Here is a 17,892-nt window from a genome sequence, read left to right as displayed (position 1 = left end):
TCTGACAGAGTGACTTCCTGTCCTCCTCTCTACCATGAGAATAACTTTCAGTCCTGTGGTCCCTTAAAAAAAAAAAGAGTCCCCTCCTTCATCATTCTATAGAACCTCCATGTTCCTTTGGTTACTTTCCAGATCAACATGCACTACTGCATTCTCACACCTACCCCAACCTCATTCTCCTGGCAGCAGTGATGAGTTCTGCCACTTAGTGGGATTGAATTAAGGCAAAGGCTATTAAAAATGTCATCAAAGGTGGAAGACATAGCTGACAAAACAGAAGTATGAGGGTCAGGGTGGTTTGTATGCTTCATAACAAAGGTAGACAAATAACTTTATAAAGGCCCAGGGAAAGATACAAGCCAAAAGGATATAAAGGGAAAATTAAAAATCTTCACTTTTGTCTCCTTGGTTTTGTTTTAGTTTGGGAAAGAGAGAGATCGAGTGCATGAGTGGGGGAGAGGGTGGAGGAGCGGAAGAGACACACACACAGAGAGAGAGAGAGAGAGGGAGAGAAATCTCAAGCAGGCTTCACGCTCACTACACAGCCTGACACAGGGTTAGATCCCACAACCCTGGGATGAAGACCTGAGACAAAATCATGAGCCTGAGCCCCGCCAGGCGCCCATCTCCTTGGTTTTATATTAAGTGTTTTTCAGCACAACCTTCTAAATCACACTGCCTAGATTGAACATAATACATTTTCAATTGCAACCTTTAGTTTTATATTCCAAACTTTGTCCTTCTAATTTCTACAAAATAGACTAATCAAATAGGCAAATGTTGACTCAGATATTTTTATATAGAACTTACCACTCTCTTTTCCCTGAAATCAATGCCCACTGTCGTGATAAATTTGGAGTTAAATTTGCCATCTGTGTACTGGTAAAGTACACTGGTCTTCCCTACTCCAGAGTCTCCCAATGCTAAAAACTTGATGAGGTAATCATAATCTCCATCAGACATAATGAATAACTCAGTGGTTCACCTGTAAAATACAAACAAATGCATATTTACTAACAAGCCATTAGGAAATATTAGAATCTTCCATGAATAAAGTGAGTTACTTTAATATCCAGTTCAATAAGTACTATGTGACACCTTTATGCCTAAGGATTCTATGAAGAGGATTAGTTATTACTGTCCTCAAGGACGTAATAATTTGCTAGATGAGGTATTACTGAAATAATAAATAACAGTTTTATTTAAATCCAACATGCGTATTATAGTACTGACAAGATGAAAATTCCTAGTGAGAATGAAAATCAAGAGGGTAACCACCACTCAGTCTTTTTTTTTATTTTTAAAAAAATATTTATTTTTGAGAGCACGAGAGAGACAGACAGACAGAATATGAGCAGGGGAGGGGCAAGAGAGAGAGGGAGACATGGAATCTGAAAGGCAGGCTCCAGGCTCTGCTCAACCCCTGACATGGGGCTTGAACTTTTGCCGTTTGAACTTGAGCTGTGAGATCATGACCTGAGCTGAAGTCAGACACTTAACTGACTGAGCCACCCAGGTGCCCCCAACCAATCAGTCTTACGTACAGATCATATAGAGCAAAAATTTTAGAACAAAAAATTTCAGAAAATTTTAGAACAAAAAAGAAAGGAGGAAGGAGAATGTTAATGAAATAATAATTCTTAAGAATGAAAGTGATTCTAACCCCTTCTTCTTCTTCAAAGTCTTCTAGCCCTAGATCCTTGGTTTTTCTCCTTATGTGGACATCTAGGCAATTTCATTTATCCTATTAATTTTCAAATGTCACAATAGTTCCTTCAAAGACAACGCTTAATTCACAAGTAAAATTTGGCTTGCAGCTTCTTTTATTTTATTGTTATTATATACTGCATATATTCCAGATTTGGGCAGTCACTGTTCAGAGACCATAATTCCATTACAAAGGGCTCACTTACCCTTACTTGCCTTGGTATTTGAATAAGAAATGCTACCAATTCAGGTCTTCAACATTAACTAAAACAAAAGTCCACTTTATGGAAGAAAAATTCTGTTTTTACCAGAAAGACCTAAATATGGTTATTTTTATCCTTTGCAATCAGCAAAGGATTTGTTTTTATTCTCTAAATAGATTCAAACTACTCAAAATATCAGTCCAACTGAAAATGTAGTCTGTTTCCAGGGAGAGCTTACTTCTTTTTATCTTCTCGTTTGTAATAGCAATAAACCCTTTTGAAAATCAGAAAAATAATCAGCAATACCATTACCACTGGCCACCCTATCTGCCCATTCAAACATGCATGTTTACCTGTATACACACACACATCAGATGCCCTACATTAGATGCTGATGATTTTCTTCTCATTATCCACTTTCACCCAGCCTTACATCGAGAAACTTTACCACAGTTCTCAATGCTTCCTATAGAATTATTTCTATAGATCTATAAAATTAATAAAGCTTAAGCAACGACATTTATTGATTTTCAAGTTTGCCTCCACTATCCTCAATTTGATGACTCACCTTATGGTCAAAAATCTTGAGTGCTGACCCCCAAGAGGCACTGCAGTTTATTTTCTCATCATGCCTTAGTGAAGATCTGTAACCTCACATTCAGATATGGCTGGTCAGCTGCTAAGGGCAGAGCCTCCACAAACATTCATAATTCTATTTGCACACTATAAAGAATTACACTTCACAGATGATGGCTTTCCTATGTTATAGCTTCAGAATGCACAGGTTGGTTGCCAGTATTAATGGTACATAATAGAATTCCTCTCTGGAAGATGACCAATAGGGTACAAATACTCTAGTATATTATATTACAGCATCTCATTTGGTTCCCAGTGATTCATTAATAAGAGCTAAGAATTGTAGAGCAGGTTCAGCTAGTGTTTAATCATTTTGGAAGTTCCCCCTCAAAATGAATGAGGGAGCAGAGAGCAACTCCGAAGTCTGCAATGATAATAACTATCTTATTTATTTTTTAATTTGAAAGAGGCTGGTCATTTCTATATCTATGTTTTTACATCATTTAAGGTACAGAAAAAAATGTTGTCATCAATGGCATCACTCTTCTATAAATCTCTAAATCCACTTGAATGGAACTCAAAGACAGATGAAACTATCTATGCTGCACCAAAATTTAATGTGTTTAGTTATCATGGGAGAACAATCACACAGAGAAATCTATAAATGCTCTTTGTGGGTTTTGTTTTCTATTCATGTTGGCAGCAATACATAACAGTTTGTTCGCAAACTCAGCCATCATAAAGAAAGGTATTAACAAACCAAATACCACAACTGAAGGTATAATTGATCATAGTTTACACTCTTCAGATCATGCCTCTAGGCAATTATTTTCAGATTAACAAGGCAGATAAAGGTCCAGATTTTACACTCTCTGCGTTGAGTTTTCAAAAGGATGAAAAATAGAACCCAGAGAAGTTAAATCGTTTGCACAGTCTAGAATATACATCTCCTAACTCCAAGTCCAATGTGCACTCTATCTCCAAGCTTATTGTCTGTTCCTCAAGTTTCCACAAATGCATCTTGGGGCTTAAAAGTGACCAGGTATGATATTGTACAGGTAGCCTAATAGGAAACACATGACCTCTGAAGTCCAGCAGAGCTCCATGTCTCCCACATGTCAGCTACTGAAACGTCTCTGAGCCTTGGATTCAAGTTTCTATTCTAGGAAAAAGAAGATAATATACACTCCTTCACGCTATTGTTCTAAGAATTGAATGAGATGCTCTTTGTGGAGCACCCAGAACAGTGTTTGGCATATACTGGGTACACAGTAAAGGTTAGCTCACTCTCTTCACCCCATTCTGGACAAATCAGACTGGCTCTGAAGACCAAGAACAATCTCTGAAATTGCCTCTGATCAGCTCAGAACATATTTGTAGCACAAAGGATTTCTGACTAACTCAGAGTCATTCTCTGAATCAACATAGATCACCTTTAAACTAATTGAACTTTTCTGGCTGGTTTAAAACATTTTTAACCCATTTTAAATTGATATGTCTATTGCAGAAATGTTATGACCAGCTTAAAAACAGGTTCAAATCTGTATCAGACACTGCAATCCATTCTAATAAGCTAATACTGTCCAAAAACATCTGAATGGTTCATTCTAGTTCAGAATGAAAGAGTTGAGTTCAGAGTTTCCACCTATAAAACTATTTTTACTGACCTAAAGCTACTTTGGCTAAAAGTAGATATATCTAGTGAAAATTACTTGGGTCTGGTTTGCATAGCTCTAACTTCTTCAAACTAGTTTTGCCTAGCTCAAGTAAGTTCTGACCTGGACAAGGATGTTCTGACTGGTTAACGTTAGGTTTGATTGGTTCAGAGTATATTTAACTGAGTCAAGTTAGTACTAATGAGTTAAATCTCTCCAACGAGGCCATGCTGGCTCTAATTTTATCAAACTGCTTGTAAATTAGTTCATGGCATCTATAAAATGGTTTTTATGGTCTTAGATGGATTAAAAATCAGTTCAAACCAGTCCAAGTGTACAGATCAGATGTTCAAACAGTTCAAGGCTAGAAATGTAATATAATAAACAGAAGCTAAAAAGCAATGGTTTGCTGCTTTAAACATATGCGGAACTGACAAACTTAAATTTTTACTTATAATTACCTCAGTTGTATGTGTTGGAGAGTAATAATCAGGTTGGGAGAAAGGAGCACGGCACACTGGCAGAGAATATGATAAACAATAGGAAAAGGTATGATGAGTGACAGAGTCTTCCTTGGTTAAGAACTCACCTTTCATTTTATCTCAGGAACCTGGCAGTGAAACAGTAATCCATGATCCAACAATAAAATAGAGGTTTCAAATCGGGGAAAACGTTTAGCAAATTTGGAGGCCATGTAAAGTGTGCCCTAAATTGATCACGATGACTAGGCTAGTCTGGGTTAACAGAGACCAGAATTCTTAAAAGTAGGAAGCTGCAAGGAAATAAAAGGACTCATGAAGGAGGCAGGCCTTCAAATTGATAACAGAGATTTTTCAGGGTTTGGGCAGGGTATTGATATTAACAAGATTCTTATCTGACTTTGTAGTCATTTAGTCGAAGTCTAGAATTAATGGAACCATCCCATCTTCCAAAAGAAGCTAATTCTAGTGCTTAGCAAACTACAACCCCAAACCCATCCTGCAGTCCCTTATGTGTGTTTCACCACTGCTTATTACCACCAGATGAAGAAAACTTAACACTAAGTTTCAGCTGAAAACACACAGGACAGAATTTGACATTTGGGACACCCAAACATTTTGTGCATACTATTTGCAGTCAGTATTCCAAGCTATTGATGCTTCAGAAGCCAGTTCATGAAAGCTCTTTCCAATTGCACTGCTCTTGCTAAAAATGGGTTAGAAGCCCACACACTAAGTATTTTACAATCTTTATCACAGCCCTAAAGGCAAGGGCTACACACTGCACACACTTCCCTCTCCAAAGGATCTCAGTGCTCTTCTGTCATGGATGCCCCAAAGAGAAGATGAGTAAGTAGGCCTTAGGCAGTCTAGCCTATCCAACATGGGCTCAATTCCAGCATGTTGTTGACAGACAGGAAAAAGTTGAGGTTAAGAGCATGGACTCTAGAACCAAGTCACCTGGATGTGAATCCAGTCATTTCACTTTAGAAAATTTAACCCCTTTTGCCTCAGGCTGCACTGTTTTAAAATTAGGAATGATTTTTTAAAATTAATTTTTATTTTGTTAATTCTATCATGCATATGCTTATTTCCATTTCTTTATAATTGGGGTGCATCTTACATTTCAAAGTCTTACAACCCATGACATCTTGCAATTGTTACTAAGTGAGGTGGCACTGAAGATAATTATGTGAAAACCTTTCTTGAGCATCTTCTAGCAAGAGCACAGATGCACCATCAACACATTTTAGATTTGATGAAGCAGTAAACCTATCTCAGAGGGTTATTGTGAAGACTGAGTTAATGTATACATGAAGAGTTTAGAACAGTGTCTGGCAGAGAGTAAATCCTGTATAGTATTAACTCCTATTAGCATTATCATCTTGCAGTCTAGCTTCCAACAGTCAATATTCAGGCAATATTCCTTTCTTTCCTAGAAGTGTAAGAAAGAACTATGTCCCTAAAAATTAATGAAAAAACAGGATCTATGAAGAGCATTTGAACTGAAGTTCACTTCTTTAAACTCTAGGTTTCCTTCAGGAAGTAGCATCTGAAATACCTTAAGGAAATGTCTTCTAAAAAGTCAAGAATGACTCTAATTTTGGACTTGCAAAACACTTTCTTACTCAGTTCGCTTCTACTTCTCCTCCCTACACAAATATTTTTTCAAAGGGCTCTCCACCCTCACTCTCATCAGATTAACAATAGAAAGCAAGAAACACCCACTTCCTCAACATTCACTAAGTGGTGATAATTGCCTGCTGAGAGAAAGTCAATGATCTTCTTCCTTATTTAAAAAAGAAAACATATTTTAATTGTTTTCAGGGAATAAGATAGGAGAGAGTGGTTTTAGTTAAGAGGAAAGGAAATGGATCTATTTTTCCCCCTCCCTCCCTCCCTCCCTCTCCCTGCCCCCCACCACACACACATTCCTAACCCAAATTCTCCATAGAGCTTCCTATTAAAGTCAATCATAGACTCCAACGTTTGGATCCCCTATCATTTGGCAGAATCATTCTAAAACTACTCTAGAGAGGTCAGCAGCCATTTCTTGAAAGCCTTTTTTTTTTTTTTTTCCTACTTTTCTGATCATCAGTCTTTGAGACTGAAAGCATCCCCCCAATGCTGGAGACCATTTGTTCCTGAGAGACATCAACCATCACAAAAGAGTCACTCTTTAAACTATTCACATTTTGTAGTAGAAAACAGAACAAAGTCCTTGTTCTCCTCTGTCTAAAATGTGTTTGTTAACAGGGGCTTTTTGTAGTTCAAAAGGAAAACCAAACAGCTTTCTTTCTTAGGCAATTGGCCTGTTATTCTCACTCTGGGATGTGATCTCTGAAACGGATTCAGGATACCACACGCAACCAGAAGTTCCCAGGACACCAGTGGCTACTTTACTGGTTGTTCTTTTGAAGAGACAGAGGCGTTAGTCTTTCTACAAGGGGGTCCCTCTCTAGGGATCACCTTTCCCATCGATAGTCAGGAGAGTGGGATGGGGAGGAGAGGGAATGAAAAAGCAAAGGATCAGGGAAAAGAATGAGGCTTGAAAGCCAAATTTTCCCTCTATCACCCATATTTAGTACAGAAAGTTAAAAAGAGGGAAGGAGAATATTAACTGAATAATTACCATGTGCCACAAAAAGTACTAGACATGCATGATTTTATCAGCTCATCATCATTAAAGAAAACTCAATGGTCTGTATATGAGTTATAATACATAGCGATATTTTAATATGATGGGAAGTAGGCTTGGGTTCAAATTTTGACTCTTTATGTGACCTGGTCTGAGTTCTTTAAACTAAGCCTCCATTCTTTCAACTGTAAAATGGAGATAACAATGGCTATTAAGTGACATTATCTACAGAAAGCTTTTAGCATATTGCCTGGTCTGTGTTAACTGTTCAATAATTGAAACTTGTCTTTAGCAATACTATTCCTAATAGTCTCATCAAGTTTTCAGCAAGGCATGTCATTTTACCATCTATACTTACTTACTTAACCCAATGTCTGAACCTTTGGAAAAATCATAGGAAAAATTCAATTTAGGTGCAATCACTTATGAGATCTTTAAACATCACAAACGCTCTCTTTGGCATTCCAATCTAACGCTAAGTTTTATCTGTCTGATTTTTGGCAGTTTCAGAGCTGGAGGGTTCATCAGTTGAGTGTTTTAATTTTCAGAAGAAAAAACTGAATGAAGCTCAGAGAAGACAAGTGAATGATATAAAAATCAACCAGCAGGTTAGATGAGCTAGATCCCTAGTCTAAATTCTAGTATTGTATCCTTTTCTAACATACCATGATTTTTGTTCTCTCTGCATTCCTTTCCTTCCTTCAAAGCCAGGAACCTCAGTTATAGTTGCTTTGATTTGGGAACCAAAGTTTTCTGTGGTGCCAGTCCCTATAGAGATGAATTGTTTTTTAACTAAGGCTTAGACTCAGAGAAGTTGGGATGAAAGGCCTGTACTTTTGCCTCTCTGTCACAAAGCCCTTCCTTCTGATTGGTTCCCCCAAGAAGAGAAGTTAGAAAATGAGGGCTTGTCTGCCTCTTGTTGGTCATAGTAAATCCAAGCAATTACATATCTTGAAACTTGTATCATCCCCTGTAAATCATCTTTCTTTAGGCCTTTCTTTCTTGTGGTTTCAAAATGGAAAGTGCATAAAAATCAAGAAGTTTTTCAATTTTCTACAAACTTGTTTGGTCTTGAGCTTGGTACTCTTCTCTCAAATCAAGATTATTTTCTGTGATGCTGACTAAAGTTCTCTGTAAGGATACTTCTTCTGGCTCATCCACAGTCTTTTTCATTGATCAACTATTTAGTGACTGCCTTTTCTGTGCTTGGTGCCAGAGCACAATGGAGAGCCAATACTCAGCGTGGAAATCTTACACTTTCAGACACATCCTAACCTATATTCGTCTAATGACTACACCCACCTCTTTGGGTTTTCAAAAAAGCCAATCAATCTTCCCTTCTAAACATAACACAATATGACATCAAAATTCATATCCCCATAGGGCTTTTTCCCTGTAGATATATGCACAAGCCACATGTCTGGCATGCATGTAAAGATGCAAAAGGAATAAAAATGTGAAGCTCAATAGAGAATAAAGAGAAAACATTTTTAATGAATACTTAGTTTGAGGAGGGGAGAGGCAGAGAGCAAGCAAGAAGAAGACAGAGAATCCCAAGCAGGCTCCACACTCAGCATGGAGGCTGACACAGGGCTCCATCTCACAACTGTGAGACCACAACCTGAGCTGATATCGAGTTGGACACTTAACTGACTGAGCCAGGTGTGCCAAAAGAGCACATGTTCTCTTTAAAGGAGAAACATGAGGTATACGTAAAGAATTTTTATTGGAAAATATTTTGAACTTCTTAGAAAGGTTAATAAAGTATTACAGTGTTCCTATAGAGCTTATGGACTCCACTTACCTTGCCCAAAGTGATTTCTATGTAGAAATAGGAATATATGAATGTAACCATTACTTTTCTGATAAAGTAGAAAACATCAGCATTTTTGAGAACTATATTGCCTCATATTCTGTTGTATATATTAGTATCTCCTTATCCAAGCATTCATCTAGAGAAAAATGTTCACATACCAATGACTGGCATAGAACAATAAAGTCTATCAGTGTTTTTAAAATTTAATGTTAAAAATCAGGAGGCTTATACTGTTTTGTTTTGTTTATGGCACCACTATTGACCCATTCCTGGCATTCTGAAGCACACACATAATAGAAACAGCAGAAAAAGGGAAGAGAAATCATACAGAGTGAGGCAGGGTAGTAAAAGCATTTTAAGATGTACCAAGATATGAGTGGGGTCAACTTGTGTTTACCAAATAAGCCCTGGCTACAACTGTCTCAGACCGTTGCAACTCCTATGCCCTGGAGTGAAACACATCCACTTTCACTACAAAAACAACACATGTACTCCCCAATAGTGGGGCTCCTCATTTTCACGAGAGGAGACAGCCTCTGCCCTCTGTGTACATGAGCTTCTTCTCAATTTCTGGTCCAAATATGGGTAGGTAGGTTTCTGCCCTCCTGAACAGGAGCTGGTCTTGGTGAAAAGATCTCGGGTAGAAAGAACTAAGTAGAAATCTAATGGCTTAGAAAAATAGGAGGGGCGCCTGGGTGGCTTAGTCGGTTGAGCGAACGACTTTCGCTTAGGTCATGATCTCGCGGTTCGTGGGTTCGAGCCCCGCGTCAGGCCCTGTGCTGACTGCCAGCTCAGAGCCTGGAGCCTGTTTCAGTCTGTGACTCCCTCTCTCTCTGACCCTCCCCTGCTCACACTGTCTCTCTCTCTCTCTCTCTCTCTCCTAGAAATAAATAAAACATTAAAAACAAAAGAAAAAGAAAAATAGAAGGAAATTGCAATCTAGCTCTTCCTTGACACTTTATTGAAGGAGGAGTTTATCTAAATTCAAAATATTATACAACTGCATTAGATATTCACCTATAACCTATGATTCATACATACATTCCAATCAATACAGTGCTTTGTAGTAATATTATGGATCCATCCTTAACAGTCAGGGGAGATGTTCCTGGCTAAAAATCAAAAGGATCTAAATTTGCATATCACTTGGCTTACTGTTTATAAATGCACCTGCTACATATGAATATACCATTCTCCCCGTTTAAACAAAGTGAAAAGAATGACTTGTAACACATGACAATATTCCAACATAGCAAGTTATCCAGAGAAAAAATAAAGTGATCTGCAAATACCATTAGATTAAATACACATTTCCAAAAATGGGCAGGACATCCAAACATTTCCTCATTTGTAAAATCTTCCTCTAGACATTTGCAAATTTTTTGTGAGTATTAAAGAGAAAGAGTAGGGTAAAGAAAGAATAAACAGTCTCAATCCAGGAGTTGACCTATTTCTGAAATGTTACTGTCACCTCAGTAGGTAAGCAATATAACCCAGTAAACAAATACAAGCAACTACACATTAGGAAAGAAGGAGACACTGGAATTATTCTTGAAAGTGGAAAGCATTCTTCTGGAAGACCATTGTGGGATGATTCAAATGAAATACGGGCTTTTTTAAAATTTATGGAAACCATTGATTCATTTGTTTAAATAAAAGAAGTTATCTGTTTCTTGAACCTCTTTTAGGATCAGAATATGAGTCCTTATAGGAATTTATGGAAAGTAAACACTGGGTGTTATATTACTTATAGTTTGTGATAAGAAATTCTTGTTTTATAGATACGAGGTAACAGGGAAAGGGCACACTATAGAATATGTCATTTGTAAAATATAGGCCATACTGTGGCAATAGGAGTGGCTGTTTGGTTTACTGAGTAATATCCCAAACAATGTGAAAGCAGCCCCATAATGGACACAACCATATGTCACTGCAATGTCCAACCCAGGGCTAAATGTGCCTCTGAATGATACCATGAAGGTGGAAAGTCTCTAAGAATCTGATAGAAGTGAAAAATCTGTAAAGTTTACTCTCACACAATGGTTGCTTTTTAAAGGTACATAGAAGATGATGTTAACAGACATTGGAGTCAGGGTCTCCTATATTCAAACAGGACACCACCACCTACCTGTGTAAAATAGTGAAATGCCTAATAGGTATCAGTATGTCATAGCTCTTCTTTTGATTACAACAGATTTAAGCTTGAACACTGATCTTACGACTTTAAGCATGGTACTTTTTCCATAATACCTTAAGAATGACACTGAAAACTTTATAAAATTCTCAAAGAATGGAGTGAAAATATTTTCCAAAAATGGAAAAGGAGCAGTGACTTAAGTACTTGAGAGGTGGGCTATCCAGAAGTCAACTGGTTGACAGAGGGAATTCTGCTATTACAAGCCAAATGATGGCATTTGGCTATTTCGGAGTGCCACCAAATTCTGGGCCTGGGACTCAAAGCCAGAAATACTAGGAATGACAGTGCTGCTACCCCAGCCAGGACTGCAAGGATAAAAAATCAAGTAGCACTCGCAGGACTTGATATTGGAATGTGCATCTCCAAGGTCACAAAACACCCAACACCTTTCCATTTTTCACCTAGAAATGGAATCAGTGGTTCTGCCCAGACTTGTCCTCCCAGAGCATGGGACATGTGTGGTAAAGCCTTTGACCAGCATAGACTGGCTGTCTCTTGCATCTTACCTGCTTCAAGTTTTTAGTGTACTGCAACACAAGAAAGGTGTTAATCTGTCAGGAGAAACACACCAAATCAAGAAGCAAACAACTTAAATTTGTGAAGTAGCAATGATGTTTCTTTCATCCCAAGAAAAATTTTAGGATAGGAAAAAAAACCTTAAGAATTAGAAGACAGAAGACCTGTTGAGGATCACTGTCCAAATAATAAAAACAATTAGATAAATATCCCTGAGTTGACAATAAATGGGGAAGGGAAGAGCTCCATTATCATTGCCTTATTTTAAAAATGAGAATGTGAGCACTCTGTATTGTTCACCCTGTAGAGAAAGTGTGTCCAGACACCCTGCCTTTCCAGATCCAACCAATCACACACTAGGATATTATTTTCATGTTTGTTATTATTTTCACGTTTGTTTTATAAGGGTAATTTTTACAGTATACTGAAATAATTTTCACTGATTTCCTAAAGGACAGAGGAAATGTGAATGTTGAGAGCTCCCATCCCACATTCCTACTCCAAAGGCTAAACCGAACCACTGGTTTGGCACACAGATGCTCACAGTGGCCACTAAGATGTGCCAGGTATGGTTCCACTTCTCCCCTGTCCTAGCTTCCCTGCATGCTCACCCCTGCTGATCACATCACAGGTTAGCTGTTCTCAGCTCCCAGAAATATCTTCTTTGGGTGTATGGTGGCTTATTAACACACACAGGATTCCATCACCACAAAACTGGTTTTCTTTTATTTTCCACAGTCTAACATCTACCCTCGACCATGCCCCATGATGGGTTCTAACAGCCCTGTTTCTAATACTTACTCCTGTGCCATGACCTCTCTACTCTCTTTTTCCCTTTCTGGCTTTCTTGTCTCTCATTTTCAGGTACTTTCCCAAACTCCAATTTGTGTGTGCAAAAACTGATCTTACACCAACAATGCCAGTCAACAAATGCATATTTTCTTATAACATAGTGAGCTGTCATGTTAACTTCAAGGTATTAGATCCTCTCAATAAGCTCAAGTGCTGCTGTGTCCTCAAGGACTTCTACTTTTCCACTAAGGAAAAGAGCTTTCCCCCATTTATTCCTGGGAATAGAGCCATTTCAGGAACATAAATGCTTCTAAGTATTGTGCTGGTTTTGTTTTTTCCATAATGTTAAAGAACAGGCAACATACTGATACAAGTTTGTCCTGAATTTAAAACATCTATAAATATTTCTTCCATACACCAGCTTTATTATTTTAAAAACACTGTTCAGTGAAGGAAAAAAAAAGAAAAGTCAACATATAAACGGGAGAAAATTTTTGCAAATCATATATCTGATAAGGGATTAATATGCAAAATATATAAAGAAGTCCTACAACGAAAAACCAAAAAACCATATCTGCTGATTTAAAAATGAGCAGAGGACCTGAATTGACATTTTGCCAAAATAGACATTTTGCCAAAGAAGACATACAGATGGCCACCAGGTACATGAGAAGATATCCAAATCACTAGTCATCATGGAAAATGCTAATCAAAACCATGATGAGTTATCACCTTACACCTCTTAGAATGACTATCATCAAAAAGATATAGCAAGTGTTGATGAGGAAAGGAAGAAAAGGAAGCCCTCATAAGCTGTTTGTGGGAATGTAAATTGTGCAACCATTGAGCAAAACAGTATGGAATTACCTCAAAAAATTAAAAACAGAACTATCATATGACCTTGTAATTCCACTTTTGGTATTTGTCAAAAGAAAATAGAAACACAAACTCAAAAAGATATATGTACCCCATGTCACTACAGCATTACTTACAACAGTTAAGATAGGGAAATAACCTTGATACCCATCAATATTATAAATGGTATAAATGAAGGGTGCCTGGATGGCTCAGTCGATTAAGCATCCAACTTCGGCTCAGGTCATGATCTCACAGTTTGTGGGTTTGAGCCCCACATCGGGTTCTGTGCTGACAGCTCAGAGCCTGAAGCCTGCTTCAGATGTATTTTCCTCTTTCTCTGCCCCCTCCCCATTCATGCTTTCTCTCTCTCAAAAATAAATAATAAACATTAAAAATGTTTACAAAATAATAAATTATATAAATTATATAAATGATAAAGAAAATGAGATGGACACACATACACACAGGAATACTACTCAGCTATAAAAAAGGAAATCTTGCCATTTGTGACAACATGAATATACTTTGAGGATATTATGCTAAGTGAAATAAGTCAGAGAAAGACAAATACTGTATCATGTCACTTATATGTGGAATAAAACAAAAATCCAAGCTTATGACTACAGATTGGTATTGCTAGAGGCAGGAAGTGGGGGGGGGGAATGGGTTAAGGAAGTCAAAAGATACAGATTTCTAGTTATGAAATAAATAAGTTATGGGGATTCAACATACAGAATGGTGACTATAGTTGATAACACTGTATTGCATATTTGAAACTTGGTAAGAGAGTAAATCTTAAAAGCTCTCATAACACAAAAACTTTGTATATATGGTGACAGGTGATAACATGACATTGTGGTGATCATTTTGCAATAGATTCAAATACTGAATCATTATGCTATATACCTGAAACTAATACAATGAATATCAATTATACCACCATTTTAAAAGAAGTTTTTTAAGATATAAAAAAAATTTTAAAAAGAACATTGAAATAGGCTCAGAAAATCAAACTATTTCCTAATGTGTTAGCACAACTCAAACAATGACACGAGGATTCTTAGCCTTGCCCATTACATGTCAATAAGGCCTTTTTGGTTCTTGTTAGGTCTACTTTCTACAGTAATATATTTAGAACATGTGTTCAACTGCTCCCTAAATAGTATCATATTCTTTAATAGTTAAATCAAAAGGAAAGAAAAGGAACTCACCCAAAGAACAAGGTCTAATCGGGTATACTTCTTATGGATTCTCAGGAAGTCTTTCCACCCATTCAGTATGCAGTCTTGGCATGGACTGTTTGCATTTCTGTCAGCAGCTGTTTATAGAATGGGGCGTGCCTTGGATTTACTTATGCAAAAGGATGGAGGAACTACAATGTACTTGCAACTATCCAGCCAATTTCTAAATTAACCTGTATGATCACAGTTGGCTGTTTAGATACTGCTATTGATTTCTAATTTTACTGCATTTTGGTCAGCAAAATTGATCTGCATAATATCAAATTTTGAGTGATTTCTTAAGTTTTATCAAGGGTCCATAACTGTTTGAAAATGATCTATACACCCTCTTTATTGTATGCTAGCTAGTTATGTTTCTCAATCTGATATATCTTTACTTACATTTTACTATTTTACCTCTTTCTGAGAAAGGTGTGTTAAGAAACTGTATTTCTTTAATAAAACAAATACAACATACTATCTTAAAGAAGATAAATATAAAGGATCATAAAAGAACAAGGCATTGCAGTCCTTATTCACGAGGCATTCAATCTGTGGCCTTTGTGTGCTATAGAACACTGAGAACCATGGAGGTACTTTATGAGTTCTGTAAACTTTTATTCACAGGTCTGTTTTCCCTTTATTGTTATTTTTTTGATTTGGAATAAAAACTCCTCCAGTTATACAAGTTATATACCAGATTTAGAGATATCCAAATTATTCATTTATGCTGCTTGGCTAAGTTATTTGCTTCTGTCTTTAGAGCATATATGTTATTTGAAATTTCTATATATATATCATTAATGGAGAAGGCTGTAATTTTCAATAGGATTTTCTCTCCTTTTTCTTTCTCTTTTGTAAAAATTCAGAGTAGATCTCTGTATCCGCTCTTGTGAAATTATTTCAAGAGGCATATGTGAGCCACTCTCAGTACATGACAGCAAGGCTCAGGCACATCTGCTCAGCATGTTTGCTTCCATCCTGTTAGGACAGTCAATTGAGCAATAAGGAATGAACACAATATGTTGCATCAAAACATTTGATTACAGATCACTGTAGAGATAATTTTATGTTTGGAGAACTTCTTGTTTGACTTCTATAAATATGATCAAGCTATTCTAAGTTTGGGTTACTTCTTGTCTGTAGCAGATCAGTATCTTCACAGCCAGCTGGATACTCTTGCACAGGGTCTCAGAAAACTTACATAAGGTCATTGCAGCAAACCTTTCACTACCTCAGAAAACTGCTTTGGTCCAGCTAGTTGCAAACCTTCTTTAGCAAGTTTCTTCAAATGAAATCTTACATGGCCCTCCACTATACAAAACCAATGAAAGTAGAACCATTCTGATAAGAAGATAAAGATGAAGATGAGACCTGACTTCCAAAGGCTGTGGCCCCTATAAAGACTAACAAGAGCCCCTTTGCACACATTTGTAAACCAGTGAGGAAAGCTCTACCTTCAAGCCAACTCTGAATCATCTCATTTGTCTATGGACCCAAACACTGCCTAAACACCTTAGATTGACAACTCCTTTATAAGGCTTGGCAGGCTTTTCTACTGAACATGTCCTTAAGATGCCACCTCTCAGATCTCCCCCACTTACCACAATCTTAGAAATCTTCTCACCTGGGAGGGAAAACCCAAAATGTCCTGGGTGTCCCTGATAAGAACTCCAAGAAGGGGTACCTTAAGCTTGAGAGAAGTAAGATAAGCCCAATAGATAGAGTCTTGGAGACAACCATCATTGGATCATTCACAGGAAGGGAAAGTTTATGTGTCTAAGTCTAAATAGTCCTGGGAAAGTCCAGACCAAGCTGGTCAGAAGTAAACATAAAGGTAGCACTATGGGTCACATAGACACATAGACACACCCCGCCTTGGGACAGGAATCAGTGTCCTTGAAAATGACAACTGTTAGAAGGATGCTTACAACCAGCTATCTTGGTGATCCTTGCTAATGGGACTAAATGGACACACTGAGGCCATCAGAAAATATATCCATATTAATCTCAATAGACTCAAGAAGCTATGCTTGACCCTAAAAAGTCAAGATAGGTTTTGGAGAACAGAATGAAACACTGATATGGCAAACTTAATAACTGATAAATATAGGGGTGCCTGTGTGGTTCAGTCAGTTGAGCATCTGACTTCGGCTCAGGTCATGATCTCGCAGTTTGTGAGTTCAAGACAGGTGGTCAAAGTCACATCAAAGTCAAACACCAACAAAGTAAGGAACAGATCAAAAAGGGGAGAAGTATTCATAGCAGCACTCTCAACAATAGCTAAAACATNGGCTCCAGGCTCTGAGCTGGCAGTCAGCACAGAGCCCGATGCGGGGCTCGAACCCACAAACCGCGAGACCATGACCTAAGTGAAAGTCGGACGCTTAACTGACTAAGCCACCCAGGCGCCCCTTCCCTTCTAAGTCAGGGCAATTTTTCCCATCTGGTTGCTCTCCTCTGTTGGCCCATCCAATTTCGAAGGCTCCCTAATTGTTCCAACAAGATTCCTTCACTAAGTTTCTTCCTCCTACCTTGGGGAGATGGAAAACCATGCATCCAGATTAGCATTTGGTTCCCCAAAGCCATACTTGTCTTTGTCATCAGCCAAGCCTGAGATAAGGGCACTTATGGGAACCAAGCCCCTGTTTCCTGAACAATATTTTAAGGCAGGAGTCTAAGTATATAGGGGCTAAAGTGAGTGGGCAAGATGGTCACTCGGAAAATATCTAGAAGGTCTTGTTGAAAATAAAGGAAACTCAATAGAAGTTTACTAACACAAAATAAAAAAAGTTAACTGTGAATCAGCAAGAGAACAAGCCAAGAGAGTAAAGAAAATTATAGACAAGAGGAGCATAAACCACATGACAAAACACTATGAGGATTTAAGTATCTATGAATATTTTAGAAATTGATAAGCAACAGCTTTAGAAAATTTTTTGAGTAGTTGGAGGACATTAAAGAAACAAATGATATTAAAATTTTTAATGATGACAAAATGAGATTCTATATACATGAGAGGTAACTGTAAAGTAGTAAGAAAAAGTTTTTAGAAGCCACAATGGAAATCAATTTCACAATTCTATAATTATGGTTTAATAAATCAACTTTTTAAAATTTAAAGTTAACTTCCACATACCAACAAACTAGACTGCAAAAGCTTTTAAGTTGAATGTTTTGACCTCAGGAATTATGTTTCCATTAAAAAAACCCCCAAAACCAGTATTACTAATGG

At 37.5% G+C, this 17,892-nt stretch overlaps 1 protein-coding gene across 5 annotated transcripts in view; it reads right to left on the bottom strand.

Moving 5' to 3' along the window:
* RAB27A (RAB27A, member RAS oncogene family) overlaps positions 1 to 17,892 on the bottom strand; it is a 79,861-nt gene that overhangs the window by 32,763 nt on the left and 29,206 nt on the right. For 3 of the 5 annotated variants that reach the window (XM_077748339.1, XM_077748305.1, XM_077748313.1), the window contains one exon: positions 811 to 985. In XM_077748339.1, coding sequence (XP_077604465.1) covers positions 811 to 963 — 153 coding nt within the window. In that variant the 5' untranslated portion in view covers positions 964 to 985. Of the gene's footprint in view, positions 1 to 810; positions 986 to 14,648; positions 14,756 to 17,892 lie in introns of all 5 variants that reach the window. The other 2 variants (XM_077748330.1, XM_077748321.1) reach the window with 1 other exon arrangement.

The sequence above is a fragment of the Crocuta crocuta genome, unplaced genomic scaffold, assembly GCF_008692635.1.
Source record: "Crocuta crocuta isolate KB4526 unplaced genomic scaffold, BGI_CrCroc_1.0 scaffold130, whole genome shotgun sequence".
NCBI classification, from domain to species: domain Eukaryota; kingdom Metazoa; phylum Chordata; class Mammalia; order Carnivora; family Hyaenidae; genus Crocuta; species Crocuta crocuta.
Note: the sequence above shows the minus strand (reverse complement) of the source record. Positions and strands in the feature narration are given on the sequence as shown.